Source organism: Lontra canadensis, unplaced genomic scaffold (genome assembly GCF_010015895.1).
Source record: "Lontra canadensis isolate GAN:19392208 unplaced genomic scaffold, GSC_riverotter_1.0 scaffold118, whole genome shotgun sequence".
Classification (NCBI taxonomy): domain Eukaryota; kingdom Metazoa; phylum Chordata; class Mammalia; order Carnivora; family Mustelidae; genus Lontra; species Lontra canadensis.
In genome coordinates this window covers 3,702,218-3,723,550 of record NW_022631112.1, presented here as the reverse complement: position 1 = coordinate 3,723,550, position 21,333 = coordinate 3,702,218, and the positions used below count along the sequence as shown (strand labels likewise).

General features: G+C 47.1%; 1 protein-coding gene and 1 long non-coding RNA gene across 3 annotated transcripts; both read left to right on the top strand.

The window, feature by feature from the left end:
* Positions 1 to 3,173: 3,173 nt before the first annotated feature.
* Positions 3,174 to 15,575, top strand: COMMD9 (COMM domain containing 9). 2 transcript variants are annotated; one of them, XM_032841000.1, is made up of 6 exons: positions 3,174 to 3,261; positions 10,186 to 10,311; positions 12,028 to 12,167; positions 13,222 to 13,256; positions 13,621 to 13,724; positions 14,748 to 15,575. In XM_032841000.1, the coding sequence occupies exons 1-6, from the start codon at positions 3,211 to 3,213 to the stop codon at positions 14,886 to 14,888; spliced, it is 597 nt and encodes a 198-aa protein (XP_032696891.1). In that variant the 5' UTR covers positions 3,174 to 3,210; the 3' UTR covers positions 14,889 to 15,575. The 2 variants fall into 2 exon arrangements, with proteins under 2 accessions (XP_032696891.1, XP_032696892.1); XM_032841001.1 differs by lacking the exon at positions 10,186 to 10,311.
* Positions 15,576 to 18,858: 3,283 nt separating this feature from the next.
* LOC116857111 lies at positions 18,859 to 20,931 on the top strand. The gene is made up of 3 exons (XR_004380696.1): positions 18,859 to 19,385; positions 19,782 to 19,887; positions 20,656 to 20,931. It is a non-coding gene; the product is annotated as an uncharacterized LOC116857111 (long non-coding RNA).
* The last annotated feature ends 402 nt before the right edge of the window (positions 20,932 to 21,333 follow it).

Sequence of the window (21,333 nt, the reverse complement as noted above, 5' to 3'; positions counted from 1 at the left end):
TGACAACATGGGCTGGCTATGCAAATTTCAACCCTGAAGCAAGCTCCCCAGCAACCAGACACCGCGTCACACCCACCAGGACGGCTATAATCAGACAGACAGATAATAACAAGTGTTGGTGAGGATGTGGGGCAATGGGAACCCTCAGACATTGCTGATGGGAAGGTAAATAGCGCAACCACTCTGGGAAACAGACTGGCAGGTCCTCAGAAAGTTAAACACAGAGTTACCCTGTGGCTCCTGGGTATATACACCAAGAGAAATGAAAATATCAATTGACACAAAAGCTTGTTCAAGAGTGTTCACGGCAGCATTATTCATGAGAACCAAAAGGCAGAAATGACCCAAATATCCATCATCTGATGAATGGATAAACCAAATGTGATCTAGCCATACAATGGAAATTACTCAGCCATCAAAAGGAATGACGTCCCAATACATGATACGCAGCATGGATGACCCTTGAAAACATCAGGCTAAGTGGAAGAAATTGATGAAAACAAGGGCATCTTGTCTGCCATGTTGGGAACAGGTAAATCAAGAGGAGAGAAAGGAGATTCGTGGGGGCCTGGGACTAGGGTGTGATGGAAAGAGAAGGGGGGACGATAGCTAAAGGGCGTGGTTTTTCTTTTTGGTGGTGAATATGTTCTTGACTTGTGGTGATGATTACACAACTCTGTGGATGTACCAAAATCCACTGAATTATACACTTTAAATGGGTACATTGTAAATGTGAATTATCTCTCAATAAAATTGTTGGTAACAACAACAACAACAAGAGCTCTTGAACTAAGATTGCTGCCCCTAATAACCTTCTATTTAAAAATTCACTCTCCCTGCTGCTCCCTTTACATCAGTCCCCCTGGAGAAGACAGGACAAGTAGCTCAGGGCTCACATGACCTGGTTTGCCCAGGACTGTCCCAGTGTTATCACTGCAAGAATTGTGTCCCTGGAAATCCCCCCTTCTTGGACTGAGATGGTTGATCATGCTACTGGCAACCCTTTCTCGTAGCACAGGAATGCTCTGCCCTTTCCAGACTCTAATGGAATCACCAAATAAATGACCCTTCTCTCTCTCTCTGGGGTATAAATCACCCTGGAACTCCCCATAATGGTCAAAAGGTATTTTAATTGTTATTTCCATTTTACAGATGAGGAGACTGAGGTTCAGAGAGATGAAGGAACTTGCCAGAAGAACACAGGAGCCAGGAATTGAACCTGAGTCTTTTTCCAAGGCACCCTCTCCATTCATTATCTTGTCTCTCATCACACCACTGGGCTGATTATCCAGGAAGACCTTCAGATTGTTCTTGCCTTAGGAAGGGAGTCAGACATCCAGACAGAAGAAGTATGAGTTTTCAGCTATGGGAAGACAATGAGATATATATAGCTTGGCAATTAACAACACAGATTCTTTCTGGAGCCCAAACTGCTCAAGTCCGAATCTGGGCTCTGCCACTACTTAGCTGTGTGACCTTGGACAAGTTATTTAACTTCTCTGTATCTCAATTCCCTCATATGTAAAATGGGGAAAATAATAGTACTCTGTGTATGTGTGTGTGTGTATCACATAGGATTGTTATAGGAAGTAAGTAAATCAGTAAGTGTGAGAAACTTAGAAAGGAGCCTGACACATGGCAGGTTTATTTCATTTATAAATGAAAGTAAGCACAAATTAATAGACCCAGAATTGGAAAGAAATCAGATGAGGCCTAATGAAAACCAGGCAGTGGGACCAAATTATGGAAATAAATTCTGCCACTCTATTCTGTTCCTGTCTGTGAAAACATTTATGGTTTAGAAATTGCTGTAAGCTCCCCGGGCCACAGACAAACCTTTAAATGCATCATGGTGGTGGCAGTTTGGAAAGCCCCACCAAAATGGGATGACATAGTGCAGGGTTGCACACCCGACCCATCACCCACTGGAGCCCAGAGGAACCCCTGGTAACACACCTGCCCACAGGGCCAGGAGAGATGGATATCCTCCCCAGGGGCAGCACCTATCACTCAGCTCTGCTCTCTGCAGTAGGTGTGATCGACCTCATTTTACAGAGGTGGAAACCGAGGCTCAGAGAAGTTTGAGAACTTGCTCAAGATACAGTTAATAACATGTAGAGTTGGGATTCAAGCTTAGGTGGAATTCTAAGTCCTTTATGCTGTATCGCCCCCATGTATTAGTTATTATTGCTGTGTAACGAATTATCAAGTTTAGTGGTTTAAAACAACAAACACTTACAATCATACAGTTCTTGAAAACCAGAAATCCAGGAGCAGCTTAGCTGGGTGGCTCTGGTTCTGAAAGTCTCATGAGGTTGTAGTCGGTGTTGGCCAAGGCCACTGTCATCTCAAAGCTCAGCCAAGTCTACGGAATCTGCTTCTAAACTCAGTAAGGAGGTAGTTGGCAGGCTTTAGTTTCTCACTGGCTGTGGGCCAGAGGCTTCAGTTCTTTGCCACATGGACCTCTCCGGAGGGCTGCTCACAACATGACAGCTTACTTTCCCCAGACCAAGGATTCAAGAAAAAGGAGGAGACAAAAGAGAATACCCCAAAACTTCAGTCTTTTTTTTTTTTAAGATTTTATTTATTTATTTGACAGAAATCACAAGCAGGCAGAGAGGCAGGCAGAGAGGCAGGCAGGGGTGGGCGGGTGGGGAAGCAGGCCCCCTGCTGAGCAGAGAGTCCAATGCGGGTTCGATCCCAGGACCCCGAGATCATGACCTGAGCCGAAGGCAGAGGCTCAACCCACTGAGTCACCCAGGGGCCCCTGCAGTCTTTTATAAATAATTTTAGAAGTAACATACCATCACTCTGCACCTGATATTGGCAGCACGGACCAATCCTGGTACAGTGCGGGAGGGGGGTCTATAAGGGTGTGACTATCACCTCTATCACCCAAATCAACCAGCCCACCTATACAGTAGGTCAAGGAAAATCAGTTTTTCCTGTCTTGGTACGTAGACAAGACAAGCCAATTTCCATCAGGGTAAATCACCCCACACCTGCGTCCTCCAAATTCCACTGTCCTATAGTCCCCAGAGTGAGCCATCATCCGGCGATCGCGTCCTATGGGCCCCTCCCCATCTCGCAGCTCCAAACCCGGGCAGCCGTCGCCATCCCGAAGGACTACAGCCCCCAGCATGCCCTGCGACGGCCTCGGAGCCACGTGACGATCTTCGCCTCGTGTCGCCGTCAGGTGACTTGGGGAAGATGGCCGCGTTGACAGCGGAGAATTTCTCCGCGCTCCAGAGCCTGCTGAAGGTAAATTGGAGGGGTGGGGACAGCGTGAGACGGGCCTTTGTCCCTAGGCCTTGGGACGGAATGGGAATTGGGACCAAATGGACCCTGATTCAGAGCCATGAGTCTAACCACTACCTTTCTGGGTGACTCCGTTGTTGCGCCTTTCCGACCTTTTAGAAAGCGGGCTCGAAATTAATACTGTCCTGACAGGATGGCGGAGGAACAAATAAGATAACGGACATGAAGGTGCTGTACAAAGGCCCCCTACTAGAAGTCTCTGGGGCTGGTGTTTAGGACTGGTGTGTTGAGATGGTAAGTGCTAGACCCACGTTGCCAGTTCCCCATTTCCTCCCGCAGCCCCTCTTCGCTCCGTGGGTGAGAAATCTCTCTCTCTGCGTCCTCACGGCCCCCCTTGGTGAAGTGGGCGTTCTGTTCTCCCGAGTCCCTGGTTTTCTGTACTTGCTTTGACCTGTGTAAGGGCCTCAAAACTCTGCTGATAATCATTTAGAAGATTGTGAGGCCTCTTAAAGCTGAATCAAATGATGGGTTGGAATTACTTGCTTAATTTCTGATTTTCCTTATGGAAGAAGGGGAGGCTTTATCTTCCTTTGTAGACATGATGCGACTCTTTACCTGTTTTCTGCCTTTATTGCAGAATGTAAGATCCAGTTGGAACTTTTTTTTGGTTTTAACTCCAGATGAAAAGGGTTGAGTTCATAGCACTAAGCAATTCATGGCACTGCATCATCATTGATTGGTTCATGCAACGGTCTCTCCTTTGTTTTAAAAAATCTCTGCAGTGCTCACTTGTATTCTCCATCCCTAAAAGCAGCTACTCTATGATATTCACAAACGTATCCCCAGCCAGTGTATCCTCAGCTTCTGGCACACAGCATGTTGTCAATACATAATTGTTATATGAATTAATGAATGAAGTAACAAAGTTGAGATTGGAAACCTAGGGCTCTCTGCTCACAGCCCTGGTCCTTTACATCCTCGTCGTGGCTGTTCTGCTTACTCCCCACCTAATGCCTATTCATTGTATGGACTTGTTGTTGTTGTTGTTGTTGTTTTTAATAAGCTTTAAAATAAAGTATTATTAATGGGTAACACAGAAAAATACACAAATTGTAAATGCATAGCTCAGTGATTTATTACACACCCATGTAACCATCACTGTGGTCAAAACCAAAATATTACCAGTACTGCCGGAGTCTCTCTGTTGTTCCTTCATTACTTCCCTCACCTTCCCAGTAGTAACCACTATCCTTGCTTTTAAAATCAACTTAATATTGCCCATGTTTGAACTTCCACATAAATGGTATAATACAGCATATACTTTTGTATTCCTGGCTTTTTTTTGCTTGCCAATATGTAGCAATAGTTAATTCATTCTTATTCCTATTCTCCTATGTATTTTCTTTTTTTTTAAAATTACTTAGGGGTGCTTGGGTGGTCCAGTTGGTTATGCGTCTGCCTTCAGCTCAGGTCATGATCTTGGGGTCCTGGATCGGGCCCCACATCAGGCTCCCTGCTCAGCGGCGAGTTCGCTTCTGCCCTTACCCCCACTCTTGCTGGCGCTCGCTCTCTCTCTCTCTCTCAAAAAAATAAAATCTTGAAAAAAAATTACTTAAGGTTTTTATTTTGATGTAATTATAGATTTACATACAGTTGTAAAAAGGAATACAGAAAGGTCCCATTTACCCCCTATAGAAACATCTTGCAAAACTATATAGTATGATATCCCAACCAGGATATTGACTTTGATACACTCAAGATACAGATCGTGGCCATCACTACAGGATCCTTCCTGTTGCTCTTCTATAGCCATATCCACTTCCCGCCTGCCCTCACCCTCTCCTAACCCTTTGGGGGAGGAGGCTGGTGAGAAGAGGACAGGCAGAGGGAGACAGAGAGAGAATCACAAGTAGGTTCCATGAGCCCAGAGCCTGGCATGGGGCTCAATCCCATGACCAGAGATCACCGCCTGGCTGAAATCAAGAGTCCAATGCCCAGCTGACTGGGCCATTCAGGCACCCCTCTACTTTTCCTTTTTTTTTTTTTTTTTTAAGGTTTTATTTATTTATTTGACAGACAGAGATCACAAGTAGGCAGAGAGGCAGGCAGAGAGAGAGGGGAAGGGAAGCAGGCTCCCTGCCAAGCGGAGAGCCCAATGCAGGGCTCGATCCCAGGACCCTGGGATCATGACCTGGACCGAAGGCAGAGGCTTTAACCCACTGAGCCACCCAGGCGCCCCTACTTTTCCCTTTTTAATAAGCAAACTGTCCTATTGGATTAAGGTCCACCGTATGACTTCATCATAACTAATCACATCTGCAACAATTCTCTTTCTAAATGAGGTCACATTTTTGAGGTACTGGGAATTGGGCCTTTAATGTATGAATTTTAGGTGGACACCATTCAACCCATAATAGGAGCCGTTACAGAGCAAAAGTTTTAATTTTGATGAAGTACAATTTACCAACAGTTTTTCCTTCTATGAATTGTACTTTTGGTCTCATGTTTAAGAACTCTTTGCCAAGCCATAGGTCTCCAAATTTTCTCTTTTTTCTCAAAGTTTTATTTTTACGTTACATTTTACATTCAAGTACATGATCAATTTGGAGTTAATTTTGTATAATGTGTGTGAGACAGTTTGAGATTTTTTTTTTTCGCCTATGAATGTCCAGTTGTTCCAGAACCGTTTGTTGAAAATGCTGTGTCTTTCCTCCATTGAATGGTCTCTGCAACTTTGCAACTTTGTCAAAAATCAGTTGGGCAAATTTCAGGAGTCTCTGTTTTTTTTTTTTTCCATTGATTTTTGTTTTTTTCTATGATAATACCTCACGGTCTTAATCACTCTAGCTATGTAATAAGTCTTAAAATCAGATTGGCTGCTTTTTCCTACTTCATTCTTTATCCAAATTGTTTTAGCTATTCTAGTTTCTTTGGCTTCTTGTATAAACTTCGGAATGATTTTGTCTGTGTTTAAAAAAAACCTGCTGAGGGACACCTGGGTGGCTCAGGTGGTTGGACAACTGCCTTCGGCGTGGGTCGTGATCCTGGAGTCCCGGGATCGAGTCCCGCATCGGGCTCCCAGCTCCACGGGGAGTCTGCTTCTCTCTGACCTTCTCCTCGATCATGCTCTCTCTCACTGTCTCTCTCTCAAATAAATAAAATCTTTAAAAAAAAAAAACCTGCTGAGATTTTTATAGGAGTTGTGTTAAACCTGTATATCAATTAGGGAAGAATTGACATGTCGGGGTAGTATTAGCTTTATGAAATGGATCGGAAAGTGTTCCATTCTTTTTTGTTTCCTAAAGAAAGATTGTGTAGAATTGGTTAATTCTTTCCTTAAACATTAGAATTCTCTAGCAAAACCATCTGGGCCTGGAGATTTCTTCTTGGGGAGTTTTAAATTATCAATTCAACTTCCGTAATCATTATTGGGCTATTCAAATTATCAGTTGCATATTTGGGGAACTGTGGTAGTTTGTGTTTGTTGAAGAATTTATCCATTTTGTCCATGCTCCCAAATTGTGTGTATAGAGTTGTTTGTGGTTATTCTTCTTTTCCTTTTGAATTTTAGGGTCTGTAGTAATATGACCGGTTTCATTCCTGATATTGGTAATTTGTGTTTCCTCTCTGTTTAACTTCCCTGGTCTTGCTAAAAGTTTGTCCATTTCATTGATATTTTCAGAGAACTAGTTCTTTGTTTAATTGATTTCTCTCTTTTTCTTTTTTTCTATTTTCAGTTTCATTGCTTTCTACTCTTTGTTGTTTCCTTCCTTCTCCCTTTGGGTTTATTATGCTTTTCTTTTTCTATGTTCTTGAGGTGGGAACTTAAATTATTGATTTGAGAACTTTTTTCTAATATATGTGTTTAATGCTGTACATTTCCCTGTCAACACTGTCATGCCTGTGTCCCCAAAATTTTGTGGGTTTTTTCCATTTTTATGCATTTAGTATAATTTTTATAGTATAATTTTTTAAATTTCCCTTGAGGCTCCTCTTTAATCTGTGGATTATTTAGAAGTGTGTTTAAGTTTTCCAATGTTTGGATATTTTCTTGTCATCTTTCTGTTAGTGATTTCTAGTTTGATTCCATTGTAGTCACCAAGAATACATTCAGTATGATTTCAGTTCTTTCGAATTTGTTCAGGTTTGCTTTACAGCTCAGAATATGTTCTGTCTTGGTATATGTTCAGTGGACACTTGAAAAGAATGTATATTCTGTTGCTACTGGGTTGTGCTCCATAAGCGTTGAGTAGATTGATCAATGGTGTTGTTGAAATCTTCTGTGTTCTTGCTGAATATCTGTTTAGTTGATTCTATCAATTGTTGAAAGATGGGTGTTGAAGTCTCCAACTGTATTTGTGGACTTGTCTGTCTCTCCTTTCAGTTCTGTCTCTTTACTTCTCATGTTTTCTAGCTTTCTTGCTGGGTGCATACATATTTAGGATGTCTTCTTAGATATAGAAACTTTTATCATTATATAATGTCCCTTTCTGCCTCTGGTAATTTTCTTCGCTGTGGAGTCTATTTTATCTGCTATTATTGTAGCCACTCTTGATTTTATTTCATTAATATTTGCATGATATATCTTTTTCCATCCTTTTACTTTTAATCTGTCTCTTTCATTGTATTTGAAGAGCGTATTTAATAGACATCATTTAATTGAGTCATATTTGCAGCTTGTATTTAATTTCCCACTTAACAGCTAATATAATTATTGAATATTAGAGCTTAAGTCTGCCATGTAATTTTTTTGTTTTTTATCTGCTTTTATGTTTTTTGTTTCTTTTTACCTTTTCTTGCCTTCCTGTGGGTTATTTAAACATATTTTTGGAATTCCCTTTTGACTTATCTGTAGCATTTTAAAATGCATTTCTTTTTATAACATTTTTGTAGTTGCTGTGGTTACTACATTTATATATATAACATCACAATCTATCAGTGTCATCATTTTGCCAGTTAGATCTGAAGTATAGAGACCTTACTTCCCTTTCTATCCCTTACTCATTTGTAATATAATTATCTTAAATATTTCCTCTACATACATTTAGAGCCGCATTGGACAGTGGTATAATTTTTACTTCATCCTTTAAACAGACTTTAGAAATTCAAGAGAAAGAAAGTCTATTGTATTAACCATATTTTTGTTTGATGTGTTCTGTCTGTCTTCCTGATATTCCAAGGTTCCTTTTATTAATTCCTTTCTGTTAAGAGAATGTCTTTTGTCTTGTGACAAATTTTCATAGTGTTTTTTTTTCATCCGAGAATGTCTTGATTTCCTCTTCACTTTCTGAAGGATCTTTTTTGCTGGGTGTAGGATTCTGGGTTGACAGTTCTTTTCTTCCAACACCTGAGAAATATTGTGCCACTTCCTTCTTGCTTCCATGAGTTCTGATTTGATGAGTTCTAATGAGTTCTAATGATCTCTTATAGATAAGATATGGTTTCTTTCTCACTGCTTTCAAGATTTTTTCTTTGCCTTTAGTTTCTGGGAGGTTAATTATGGTGTGTCTTGGTATGGATTTCTTTGGGTTTGAGAATATGCTTAGGTTTTTTGAATGCACACAGTCATGTCTGTAGCTATACTTGGAGAGTATTATTTCAGCCATTATTTCTTTAAGTACTTCTTCAGCCTTGCCCTCTTTTATACTCCCTTTCGAGGACTCCAATGACACGAATGTTAGATTTTTTGGTATAGTGCCACAGATCCCCGAGGCTCTGTTCATTATTTTCAGTCTGTTTTCTGTGTGCAGACTGGGTGATTTCTCGTGGCTCAGTCTTCCAGTTTACTTGATTCTTTCCCCTGTCTCTTTCATTCTGCTGCTGAGCCCACCTACCAACCTTTGTTTTGGTTATTGTATTTTTTCAGTTCTAAAATGTCCATTTTGTTCTTCTTTATATTTTCTGTTCCTTTGCTGGGACTTTCTGGTTTATTTGTTTCAAAAGTGTGTATTTAGGTGTTGAAGCATTTTTGTCATGGCTACTTTAAAATCTTTGCCAGATAATTTTAACATCTGTTATCTTGATGTTGGCATCTTATGATTGTCCTTTTTCATTCAGTTTGAAATCTTTCTGGCTCTTGGTATGATGAATGATTTTCTGTTGAAACCTGGCATTCTCGTGTTATATTCTGAGATTCTGGAGGGTTTCTGCCCTTGGCTCCTACTGACACCCAGAAGTGGGGGTTCCTTGTTACTACTGGGCAGGAGTGGAAGTTCTGGCCCCACATAGTTACCATTAATAACAAGGCGTGGTGGGACTAGCTGCCAGTTGGTGGGGATTATGGTCCCAGCTCCCTACTTAGCCTTCTCTGATACCACACTGGTGGGGGTGTTGGGACACCTCATTGTAGCCTCAGAAGGGTGGAAGTCTACATTCCCCACTCAGTCTGCTAACATAGGTGGGAGTGGGGCTACAGGTTTTTCTGTGGTATTTGGCTCAGTAGAGCAGTTATCATGTAACAGTTTCCTGTCTTGCTAAGCTTTCTTGGTCCTTTGGCTGGAGAGAGCAGGTATTTGTTGGGAGTTCTTTGTTTTGTTTCTGTGTATCCATTGGCCTTCTGGGTTGCCCTGCTCCTTAGCCTGAAGTCTGGGATATATGAACAACAAGAAAATCCAGGAAACTCAGCACCATGTTGTTTCTTGGTCTGGAGTGGGGAGGCCCACAGCAGGTCTGTCTTCTCCACGCTCCCTCTCGAGTGCTCTTACATTCCTTTCCCACATAGTGCCCAGCACTTTCGGTTTGCTAAGAAGGGAAAATAAGAACAACTACATCTACTTCACTGCTCTGGAAATGGAGCCATCCTCTGCACCTTTAAGTCTTGAGTTTCAAAGGTATCATACCATGACTGAGACCATATTATGTTCTGAAACATGTATTTTCAGAGTCTGAGTGGTTTTCTTTTCTCCCCATCTGTGAATTCATTCACAGGCCTCCTCAAAAGATGTTGTCAGACAGCTGTGCCAAGAGAGCTTTTCCAGTTCAGCCCTTGGCTCAAAGAAGCTCTTGGATATTACATGTTCCAGCTTGTCTGTGACCCAGGAGGAAGCAGAGCAAGTAAGTATGGTCAGAGACGACCTTTGACCACTGGCTTCTCAGCTCATTAGTCTCTTTCTTAATTTCCCAATCATTGCCACATCCAAGGAAAAATTTCCCCTGAAATGTCTGTTGACATTATAACAAACTTAAAGTGGATTTTCATTTTAACGCTAGTGAGCTTAAAAGCTATTGTCTTTGAACCTTCACTTCCTTATGATAAATGAGGCAAGGATGGGAAAACTATACCTGGAATCGGAGGTCCTAGCCGTTTCCTTTTCCAGACTTGTTCCCTAGACAGTGTGGCCAAAAGCCAACCTTTCTGCAATTTTCTTTCCCTTTAACCTACCGCTACTGATAGATTGTCAGCCAGATAGCTTAGACAGACTTCTTTGGGGGCCCTGGGCAGAAGCTCTGAGGCCTGAGTATGACTTGGGGGACATGCTGCTGGACCCCACCTGACCTCAGCTGGTGGCTAAGAGGAAGAGTGAGCAAGGAGGCTCAGTTTATGCAGTACTCACAGCCTTCTCTTTTTAGGGCAGATATGCTTCTAAAATAGTTCATTCAAACAGGCCTGCATTATTATTATTATTACTATTTTAAACCAGAGTTCTGTTCATTGAAGTCAGCTGTAGCACAGTAAAAGGCAGAAGCCACATTATGGAAGTGAGTTGAACACTTAGTTTGGCTTCCCTAAAAGTAGACCCTGAGGCTAAGAGTTGGTTGCAGGTAATTACCTGCGGAGGGGAGTCTAGAAAGCACAAAGGAGGGAGTGGGACAAAGGAACAGGGAAGAGAGACAAAGCCAGTAAAGAATGTGTTGATGACCTGCAAGGGGCTCAAACTTGGGATCCTGGAAGCAACCCTGGGGACCACACTGCAGAACTGTCACCCTGGAGGCCAGGGCATTGATGTGCTGAGTCGTGGAGGGGAACATCCCCTGCGCTCTTGGGTTGTGCCTCTGCCGCTGAGCAGCCTCCCAGGGCAGCAGAGAAAGCCCTCAAGCAGTTCCCTCCAGAGGGTCCTCTGTCTTGTCTGTCTTCGTTTGGCTGAGCATTGTTGCAGTTACGGGCCGGCTGCCACAGGCAGTTGGAGGGAACCCAGCAAACCCACAGGGCCGTGTCAGGCCCTCCTCCTCTCCAAGGGAGTCAGCACAGCCCACCAGGATCCATTTGTTTTCTTCACCTTCCTTGGTGACAACCTAGGGCCAAGGACAGCCTTGATTCAAAGCCCAAACGCTGCTGGAGCCGGTACCCCTGGTAGCAAGTCCGTAAGCACAGCTTTGGGGTCTGGCGGATGCAGCCCCGCTCAGGGGAGCCCATGGCCCTGTGCCCCCAGGGGTTCAGGGTTCATTCAGACTTCCCAATCCAGGCGCAGGGGCCAGTGCAGTGTTGCCTAGTAACACAGCTGACTTTTCACTTCTCTCATGTTACCAGGGAACGGGCTAGAAAGTGAATTGAAGGTCAGATTCTGTGCACAAGGAAAGAGGACTTACTAACCCTTTGCTCCCAAGCAGAAGTTTCTGGCACATTGACAGGTTCCTATGTTGGGCAGCTACCCCCGTCTTCTAAAGCGACAGGTGAACTTAGAGGTGGGCTGGGGCATGTGGGCATCAGCATCTGGGACTGAGGTCTCAGGACCCCCGGAGGCTGTTGGGACGACTGTGGCAGGGTGTGGCAGGGCAGGGGTGGAGCCCTGTCCCCTGCCCGGCTCCTCACCACGCAGGCCTGTCCCGCAGCTGCTCCAGGCTCTGCATCGCCTCACCAGGCTGGTGGTGTTCCGTGACCTGTCCTCTGCCGAGGCGATCCTGGCTCTCTTTCCTGAAAATTTCCACCAAAACCTCAAAAACCTGCTGACGAAAATCATCCTAGAACACGTGTAAGTGCTCATTTCTTGAGAGTTCCTTGTAAGGCTTATATAACAATATTTTAGGTCAGTAAATACTTACCTTCAATATCCTTTTTAATGGTTAAATATATTCTTTACATGGGGAAATTATATAAAACTTAGTTAAGAAATTTCCTGGCGTTGGGTGTTTAGGCTCTTGGCACTTTTCACTTCAGTTTAGTGTGGAAATGTTGCTCACGAGCTCGGTTATCCCCGTGCTGGTTCAAGGTGGTGGTGAGGCTCCTGTTGCACATTCCCACGCTGACCGTCAGTCAGGAAGCTTGCATCAGCTGGCATTCTGCCAGGGGGGCACGAGGGCGCCCCCCCCCCCACACCGTCACCGGCACCGAGGGAATTGTCTTTACATTTTCCCCCAGTTCACAAATGGTAAATGCGCCTCAATTCAGTTTGTGTATCTTTGATACTAGTGATGTCAGATATCTTTTTCATATGTTTACTTGGTCATTTTGTTTCTCTTGTGAATTATCTAAATATTTTCTATTGCTGTTGGCCAGCAGCAGGCTTGACCAGAATTCTCAGACAGTAATAACAGATAATGCTCGCTTGCCATGGGTTTTATTGTTTATTTAGAAGGTTCCTCACACGTGACCACATTTTATTCTGCCTCTGCTTAGCATCTCACTACAGTGCTTTTTGCTATAGCATTAAACAGGTCTGTTTGGGTGTGTTTTGCGTAAAATGCAATACTTAGTGGAGCAGATGCTCAATAAAAGAGAACCGGTCGACTTTTCCGGCTTCGTCTCTCAGAACGGTAGCACAGTAAGAACGCAATGCATTAAGTCTCTTCTTTCTTTTTGCCCCCTAAGCTACAAAAACTAACAGCACTTATGGCTTTAACATCACTGAGCTATGCAGAACAATCCAGAAACTGCTTCTGCCACGCAGCAGACGTTTCTGTGGTCCTTTCCTGTCAGGGAGTGATGATAGACAAAGATCTCAGAAGGGGTAGAGGCCCAGGTCCTCTCTCATAATCAGTTCTCATCCTTTTTCCATTCTTTTTTCCTCATCTTTTCCTCTTAAACAGCTCTGCTTGGCGAACGGAAGCCCAGGCAAATCAGAGTGAGTACCAAGAAACCTGCCCTCCTCACCTTCCCTTCCCGGACCCGGCTCAAACCGTGCCAAGCGGCCAGAGTTTGTCACTGAAACTCAGCAGGCATTAACCTCATCCCAAACTCCTCTCCCATTTTGTGCCGACATCTGGAGGCTCGTATGCGCAGACAGGAGCCTGGCCTTCCCCCACCCCATGCTTCCGTGCGAAGTGCAGGTGGCCCGGATCGTGGCGAGGAAGGCCCCTGACTTCCGTCTCCCTCGGAAACTTGTCCTTTGGCTCAGGAGCATGACCAGCCGTCAGGGCTGCCTGTCCCAGAGCGAGGGCTTGGTAAAGTGAGTGGGTGGGCTCTGAGCTGGCCTGTCCCCTTCGCAGTCTCTCTGCCACGCCTGGTCGACCTGGACTGGAGAGTGGACATCAAGACCTCCTCCGACAGTATCAGCCGCATGGCTGTCCCCACCTGCCTGCTGCAGATGAAGGTGCGTCCACCGCCACGCTCCCGAGAGGGAAGGAAGGGGCCGCGGTGACCTGGCAACCCTGCGCACCAGCAGATGTGCCAGTGTCTGGAGCTCTGGGACCTCTGAGCCCAGGGAAGACAATTCAGCACCCCCAGATGCGGTCTCTCTCTGTCAAGTACATGGTCACTACTGTCCTAACATATTATAGACATAATAAAACATACACCAAAAGTAGAAATTTTAAAAGGACAAGACAAATACAAAACAAGTTCTAAAAATGGCTCACTGCCCCCTAAAGTTTACCACACTAATGGGAAAGTTTAGCTGTCATGATGGGGGCGTGCCATCAGATTTCAGGTTGCCTTCTTGATAATTCTGGTGTCCCTCAGGCCACTGCTTGTGACACGGCTGAGCCGGAGCTCCCGCTAGCGACTCGGGACGCTGCAGTCCTTCATGCCCTTGTTTGCACGCTCCGGCCTCCCCGGTGTTAGCTTCACGCTACACGTCTTTTCGGGACTCTTTTTAAACCACACATCTATGGTCTGGGTTTATTTAGTGATGCTGTATTGACTTAACCGCACCCCCAGAAACTCAGCCCCTGTAAGAAAATGAAAAGGCATGGGTGCCTCTAACAACTAAGGTTTTAAACATTAGTAGAGTTGACTTTTGTTTTTAAGGAAACAAATAAATATAAGTAGGAGCTGTAGTGGTTTTTCTGCGTGCCGGGAGTCTTACTACTCCAAGAGCCCGCTGCGTAAAGTACCCGTACGGGCCCGTGCAGTGTCTCCTCACTCGAATGCCGAGAGTCAGGGGTCCGAGGGGTGAGTGGGCCTTGGCCTCTCCGATACCCACCCTGAGCACTCCTTTCTCAAGCCTCTGGGAGTCTCCTTCCGTGTCCTCATTTGCTAGGTGACGCCAGGGCTGGGACTCTGTAGCCTGAGCAAAGAGCCTGTGTTCAGAGGTTCACTGGAACGGGGGAGGGCTCCCAGGTCCAGGGCTCACCTACAGGGCGGCTCTGACGTGTGGACCCTGTTCTCTTTCCAGATCCAAGAAGATCCTAGTCTGTGTGGAGACAAGCCCTCCATCTCGGCGGTCACTGTGGAGCTGAGTAAGGAAACGCTAGACACTATGCTAGACGGCCTGGGCCGCATCCGCGACCAGCTCTCCGCCGTGGCCAACAAATGACCCCAGGCAGCTGTCGGCCACACGGCCAGGCCCCAGCTGCCGGCCGGTGGTGTGCGCCTCCCAGCACCCGGGCCGCCCCCTGGAGCAGCAGCTGCCATCCGGAAGGCCAGGCCGTGGGGACGGGGAGGGGGCTGCCATCCGGAAGGCACAGCTGGACCGGGAGGAAGCGGCCATGTCCCCGCGCTGTTCTCCTCCCTCATCCTCTTTCTTCTTTCTGAAGCCGGTGAGCAGAAGCCTCCGTGTCTGGAAGACTCCCTCGCCACTGTGGCAGTGTGAGGGGGCATCTGCTTCGTCAGCTGCCTCCGCGTGGCTGGCTGGAAAACTCAGGCCCACATTGTGGAGCTCATCTCAGAAGTTCCTTTCCAGCGTTAGGTCTGAGTGGTTCTTCTCCAGCCCTGGAACTCGGAGGGCTTCACGCACGTGAGGCCAGCAGTTGACACTTCTCCGTCAGAGAAGCCGGCCAGAGCCTGTAGAGCGGGGCCGCTGCAGTGGGGCCCACCCCCGGCCCAAGCCCACAGCCTTCCCGAGCCCCCCTCAACCGCGCGGGCTGTCCTTCCAGCGTCGGGAGTCGGGAATGGGTGCTAACTCCCTCTGTCGTGGAGCCAGAGGGCCCTTCCTTGATACAACGCCAGGGTAAAGAAGTGGCAGTGAGTGGAAATAAAAAGTTCTAAAAACTTCCCGACTCTAGTCACGTTTTTCGAAGCTTCTGTCCTTGACCTGAGTTGTTGCCTCTCATTCGTAAGGACAGTCGCAACATCTCATTGCCAGCTAAGCTGGTGAGCATAGTGTGACCTGAAACCAGGCTTGTGACACTCACCGCCCTCCAGGTGTTTGTCTGGCATGTGGAGCCGAGGAAAGCAAGGCCGACAGTCTGAGTGCTTGTTGCAGGCGCTGGGGTGAAAACACGCCACACAGCCGAGCTGTCCCTGTCACGTGTGCGCCACCTCAGCGGGGTGCGTGTGTAAGGCTGTCCCCCCGGGGTGACAGCACGTGGCCTGCTGTCAGGGCTCTGTTCTGGTGGCTGTGGGCAGTGTGTGTGGATGCCCGGCAGGGCGGGTGGAGGAGGCAGAGCCCTTGGGCCAGAGGATGGGCTCCAGTCGGGCTGCCAGGGTTGGAAGCCAACCCTGCCTCTCAATTCTCCCTCTCCCATTTTTATAAAAATTAAATGGGGATAATAATAGTACCCCCTCCACAGGGCTTCTGTGAGGATTAAATGATACCACGTCCCTGAAAGCACTTACTAGCACCGTGAGGACGTATAAGGCTCGATCGTGTTCACTTTGATTCTTAAAGAAAAGGAAGGTGGAAAGCTCTCTGCAGTCACTGTTTCATTTACTGCCACAGGGTTGGTGCGACAGTGAATGTCATTATCCTCTCTATCGATGAGGAAATCAGCTCATTGAGGTTAAGTCACCTGCTGGTAAATGGCCTCATTAGGACGCAGGCCCAGATTTCTTCGCTTTCTCTCTACCACACAGAGCTCTGCGAGGAACGTGGAGTTCTGTGACTTCGGCTCCGTTTGGAAAATACTGGAACTGAAGTCGAGATGAGAAAACTCACTCCTAAGTCACTAGGAATGTCGAGGAAAAAATCCCACACCCCTCTGCTGTTTCTTGGAAGCCGAGAGACCTTCTGTTAACACGGCACCTCTTAACATTTTGGGGGCTATAACCAGCGATAGTCTGTGATAGCTGCAGATCCTTTCTGTAGGAAACGAACGTTCCATTTTTTATATTCAGTGACAAGAGTTCGAGGACCCTGGGAGCCAGCCCACTGCTTCCAGATTGAGAGCCCCCGGTCTTACTCTTAGGTTGAGTTCAGCTTTGTAAATTCAACTGCTCTGTTTTCCTTCTAGTGCCGGTGACCCATCGTCCACTCTCCAAGTCCCTGTTCTCTAGGCCTCCCAGGGGCATCCCTAAGGCAGTAACCTGAAGCAGCATAGGGGTCTGGGCAGCTGGACATCATTCCTTTAGCTAGATGGACCTGAACAGAACCATCTGGATGCATGACATACAGAGGGCATTCGAAAAATAACCGGAAAATTCAACGATTTTGAATGTCTGCTAATCCTCACCCCACGTGCTCACTTAAGAGGTTTTCTACTGTTAGGGAGGACAGATTGTTTTTGCCTACCATATTTCTAGTTGGCCTGATCCTAGCTCAGAAAAACATCTTAGTTTCTATCTATTGTCCTCAAAGCTAGTTCCCTCATTCAGTGCTTGTCTCATTTTCCAGTAGTACTTTGTGAAATGAGCAGCCATCTGCAAACTGTCCCTCCCTTAGGACATGGCAAGGTGCGGATGTCCAGATTCCATCCACAAAAGGGCAATGATAGATCGATCACTGGTGCCCGGGCACCTGGCTGCCCAGCACCCACCTACCAGCCTCAGTGGAGCACGTATCTCTCAGTGCTAATCAAAGTGCATGCCCCAAGGATTGTCTCATGATTGTACATGACCCAGACTAGGTCGGTCTGAGTCTTTCCCTATGACTTTTTCTGTCAGAACCTGCAGCGAAAACCATGTCCTGCCTCTGGGCCCTGGCAATGAAGCCTGGATGCCTGGGTTCTTCCTGCCACATGGAGAAAGCCCATCTGTAGGGGGAGAGTCTGGCTCAGAGGAAGGCAGAACCCAGAGATTGGGAAGAGGATTGGAACATCTAGTGTGTCTGATACCAATCCCAATCTTCATCTTTTCTAGTGTAAAAACGTACCTGGGATTTGTTTTTATTGGGAAAGATCAGATATCGTCAGGAAGGAAGAAGTTTATACACACAGATCCCTACAATCAGGAAGCATGGCACATCACACAAGGCCATCTGGGGAAAGACCAGGGTTGGTCAGGAGGCAAGGAGGGCAAGGGGATAGCGTGGCCCGGAGTGTTTATTGGGGTTTTCACAGGAAGGAATGGACAAGGAGAATAGGTACGTTGAGTAAGCTCAGCATTGGCCAGTTGGCACGATTTGGGCAGGCTATGGACTGCACGAGGGCTCCCTAGTTGTGCAGTACCTTGTTCAGGGGTGACTCAGGGCCGGGGGACTGCTGTTCAGTGCGTGAGAGTTTGATAAAAGACAGGGTGTGGCTGTGGATTGGTTGATCTTTGTATCAAAGCCACATTCTCAGGGGAGTGAGGAATTAGCCCTTCGAGGGAGAGTCTCCAGGATCAAGGCCCCAAATGCCACAGCATCAAGGATACAGAAAATAAAATGTAGGCGGTGGGAGGTTATGCAGCAAATCACGAACAATTCCAAGGTTTCAGTGGCTTTTAGCTTCACGGGTTTTCCTCCCAACCAGTGGAGACTGGGGGCAGGGAGTAAGTGTTCGCCTCACCATAGTCACCAAGAACAAGGGAAACTTTGTCCCAGCACATGTCTCCAGTCACTGATGTGGGGTGAGGGAACGTGGCAGATGGCACGCTTGCTCTTAAAGCTTCTGCCCAGGAATGACAAGCAAGTTACACGGTCACACCAAACTAAAGAGGTCAGGGAATGTCAATCCTACCACACACCAGGAAGAAAGGGAAGTGGGATCTTGGTGTTCAGCTCTGATGACTACTGTCCACCATCACCTGAACCAAAAGATGCTGTTTCTGTGCCAGCTGATTTGTACTTACAAACAAAACCACGGTGAGCAAGAACACATGTGCTCTGTCAGTATCCTTCCTCGTGATCCACTAGTCATGGCGTTATTTGTGTGTTCTACTCAGAGGTCACCTTGTGAGGCCCAGGGTTGAGTTAGAACTTGAATCTGGATCTTTCCACTTCAAGGCCAGTAGTGTCTCCATCCCTGCTTCGACTTTGGGAAGAGGACACTTGGATCCTTCATAGATGGCTGACCTTCCCCCTTAATCCGGCGTCTCTCCCCTCCCTGCCTCTCCCGTCCTGCCTTACGACTTCAACCTGGAGCTGTCTTTGGCTCCCTTTCTGGTGATTTTTGGGTCCATAGACCCTGATGTGAGGACCAGACATTTGAGTCTTTCCCACACGAGCCAGTTCTCTAAACACACAGAGTGGGCACCGTGTCCAGTGACTGGTCACGCTCTGTGGTCTGGTATTTACGAATTTCTAGGAAGTGAGTCCAGGACCGTGTAGAAGACTGCTCATTATTTCGCTCAGTAAGCTGAGATTGCTATCAGAAGTGAAAGGGAGTTTTTATTCCTTTTCAAAAATATTTTCATCTAGAAACCACTGGCTACCTGGTATTTCGAAGGCTTTCCAGTGGTTGAACATTTACAAGAACGAATTTGAACCGGTAACTGCTGACTTCCAAATGCTAATCATTACTAATATCCTCTGACCTGCATGATACTGCCTTTTGTCCAACTTCCTGGTTTCTTTAGCGCTCACGTTTCAGTGGCTTAATTGTCCTTTTTACAACTGCTCTAAGAAAGGGAAAAAAAAAGATTTCTTAATGGTATTCCCTGGTTTGTGCCAAAGGACTCTAATCTCCAAGGAGAGAGAACCGTTCTTAGTTTGAGGAAATGTCAAGAGCTCTTCAAGGTAAGTCTGAGAATCTCAGTTTCCATGAACCCTGGGCTCTTGGGAAAGACTCTGCTGGGCTTTCTCGCGCCTGTAAGTGGAGATAAGGTGACCTAGCTAAGGCATCTTGAGGATTTGCAGTGAACTGTGAAGCGGACCCATTGACTGGAGAATGGGGCTTTCTTGGCTATTGGTATCCATGTTGCTGTAGCCACAGGACCTTAGACACCCGCCATACAATGGAGTATCACGTTGTACCAACAAGCAGGATGATGAATGAGCTGAGAGATGTTAGAGGATATCAGAGGGCACTGGGGTCCCCTTGCCGCCATCTTGCCACTTCGCCAATCACCAGGTGTTGGCCCTCGTCCTGTGTGCAAAGCCGGCTCACCACTATGCTCCATGCTTGCCTCCCAGCCCACAGGAACAGGGGAAGAGGAAGAGGGTGTACCCCAACTGTTACCCCATAGTTCCATTCCTGTTTCACTGGTCACAATCATGGGGCCTTACTCAGCTTCCTCAGGTGGGTGGGGAAGACACCATGAGGTGTCTGACCAGAGCTCAGGTGGAGGTGGCGGGAAGCGTGGGGCGGTGCTCGTTGCTAAAAGCAAGAAGGAGAGAAAGGATAGTGAAAGAACCAGAGGCACGGTTCCACAAACAGCCCCTTACTTGCTCAGTGTGGCTACCTGGATCGGCTGTGTTCCGGGAGCAGGTTTCATGGAGGAGGAGAAGAGCAGAGAAAGGCTACATGGGGGTGCGGGCTGGCGGTGGGGGTGGTGGAAGGTGCTTCCCAAGGATGAACCGGGTGTCCTTGCACTGGGATCCATCGCAGCTCGCCCAGTGCCCTGCACACAGCGGACGGTCCGATCGATGTTCATTGGTGTCCCGCCTTCTCCCATGAACCCACACAAGATTTGACCTGTGTTAGTCGATGATGGTTGAGTAACAGCCGATTGATTAGAAGGGCAGACCGATGGAATTCGTGCCAGCTCGAATTGCTCTTCCAAAATCTACCTGGGCAGCGCTCCCTTTTACTTCAGATCGTTTCCTTCGTCTGCGGGGGACCTGCGGAGGTCAGGTCCTAATTCACCAGCCAGGATCCTTCTCCCATCTTCCACCATGCTTTCCAGCCTCGGCCAGCTTCGGGTCTGTGAGCGGGCACATGCCTGTTCAGAGAAGTCTCCCAAGCGCTGTCATCTGGGGGGAAGGGAGAGCCTCAAGGTGAGGGTAGGGGGCCATCCACTGGCAAGGAGCAGCCATTGGCCCTCTGATCTCCTGCCACTGTTTTCAGGGACCAGCATTTTGGGGGGGCCAGTGAAGCCAGGGTGCTGAGTCGTCCAACTGCTGCAGGGACAGGAAAGGAGCAGCGAGCCCTGGGCCTGAGCAGGGACAGCAGCGGACTTTTCTGGAATGTCTTCCCTTAACCCTGGTTTAACTCCTCTTCGTCCTCTGGATTCAGGAGCAGCAGCTAAAGGGACCCAGGGAGTCAACTCAACTGGTCTGTCTTCGCTGCCTGTATTTTTCCCCAACGTTCCTCTTACCTGATTGTAATTGTCTTTATATTCTACCTCCCACCCCCACACTGTTCACCATTGTGTCCCCATCCCCCGCGGGCACAGATAATGGCACTGACAACTTCTGCCACCAGCTGAAATGGGCTTCTGTCCTCAAGCTTCTCCTACAGAAGATGTCCCTTGTCCCTTGTCACGCCCACTTTGAGGACCCAAGACTCCTCTTACCCTAAAAGCCCCCACGGAAGGAAAGCTTCCTCCTCCCGCTCCCCTGGGCGTGGCTGGAGCTTCTCTGGACGGCCAGCAGATGGAGCAGTTGCCCTCCTTATCCTCTCTCCCTGGCCTCACCTCCCAAACAAAGACCCGGAAAGAGTGGGGTAGGTGGGCTAGTGGGCAGGTCTCCCCCAGGACCCACAAGGGGAGAAACTTCCCACAAAGAAAGTCCCCAGGCCCCCTCA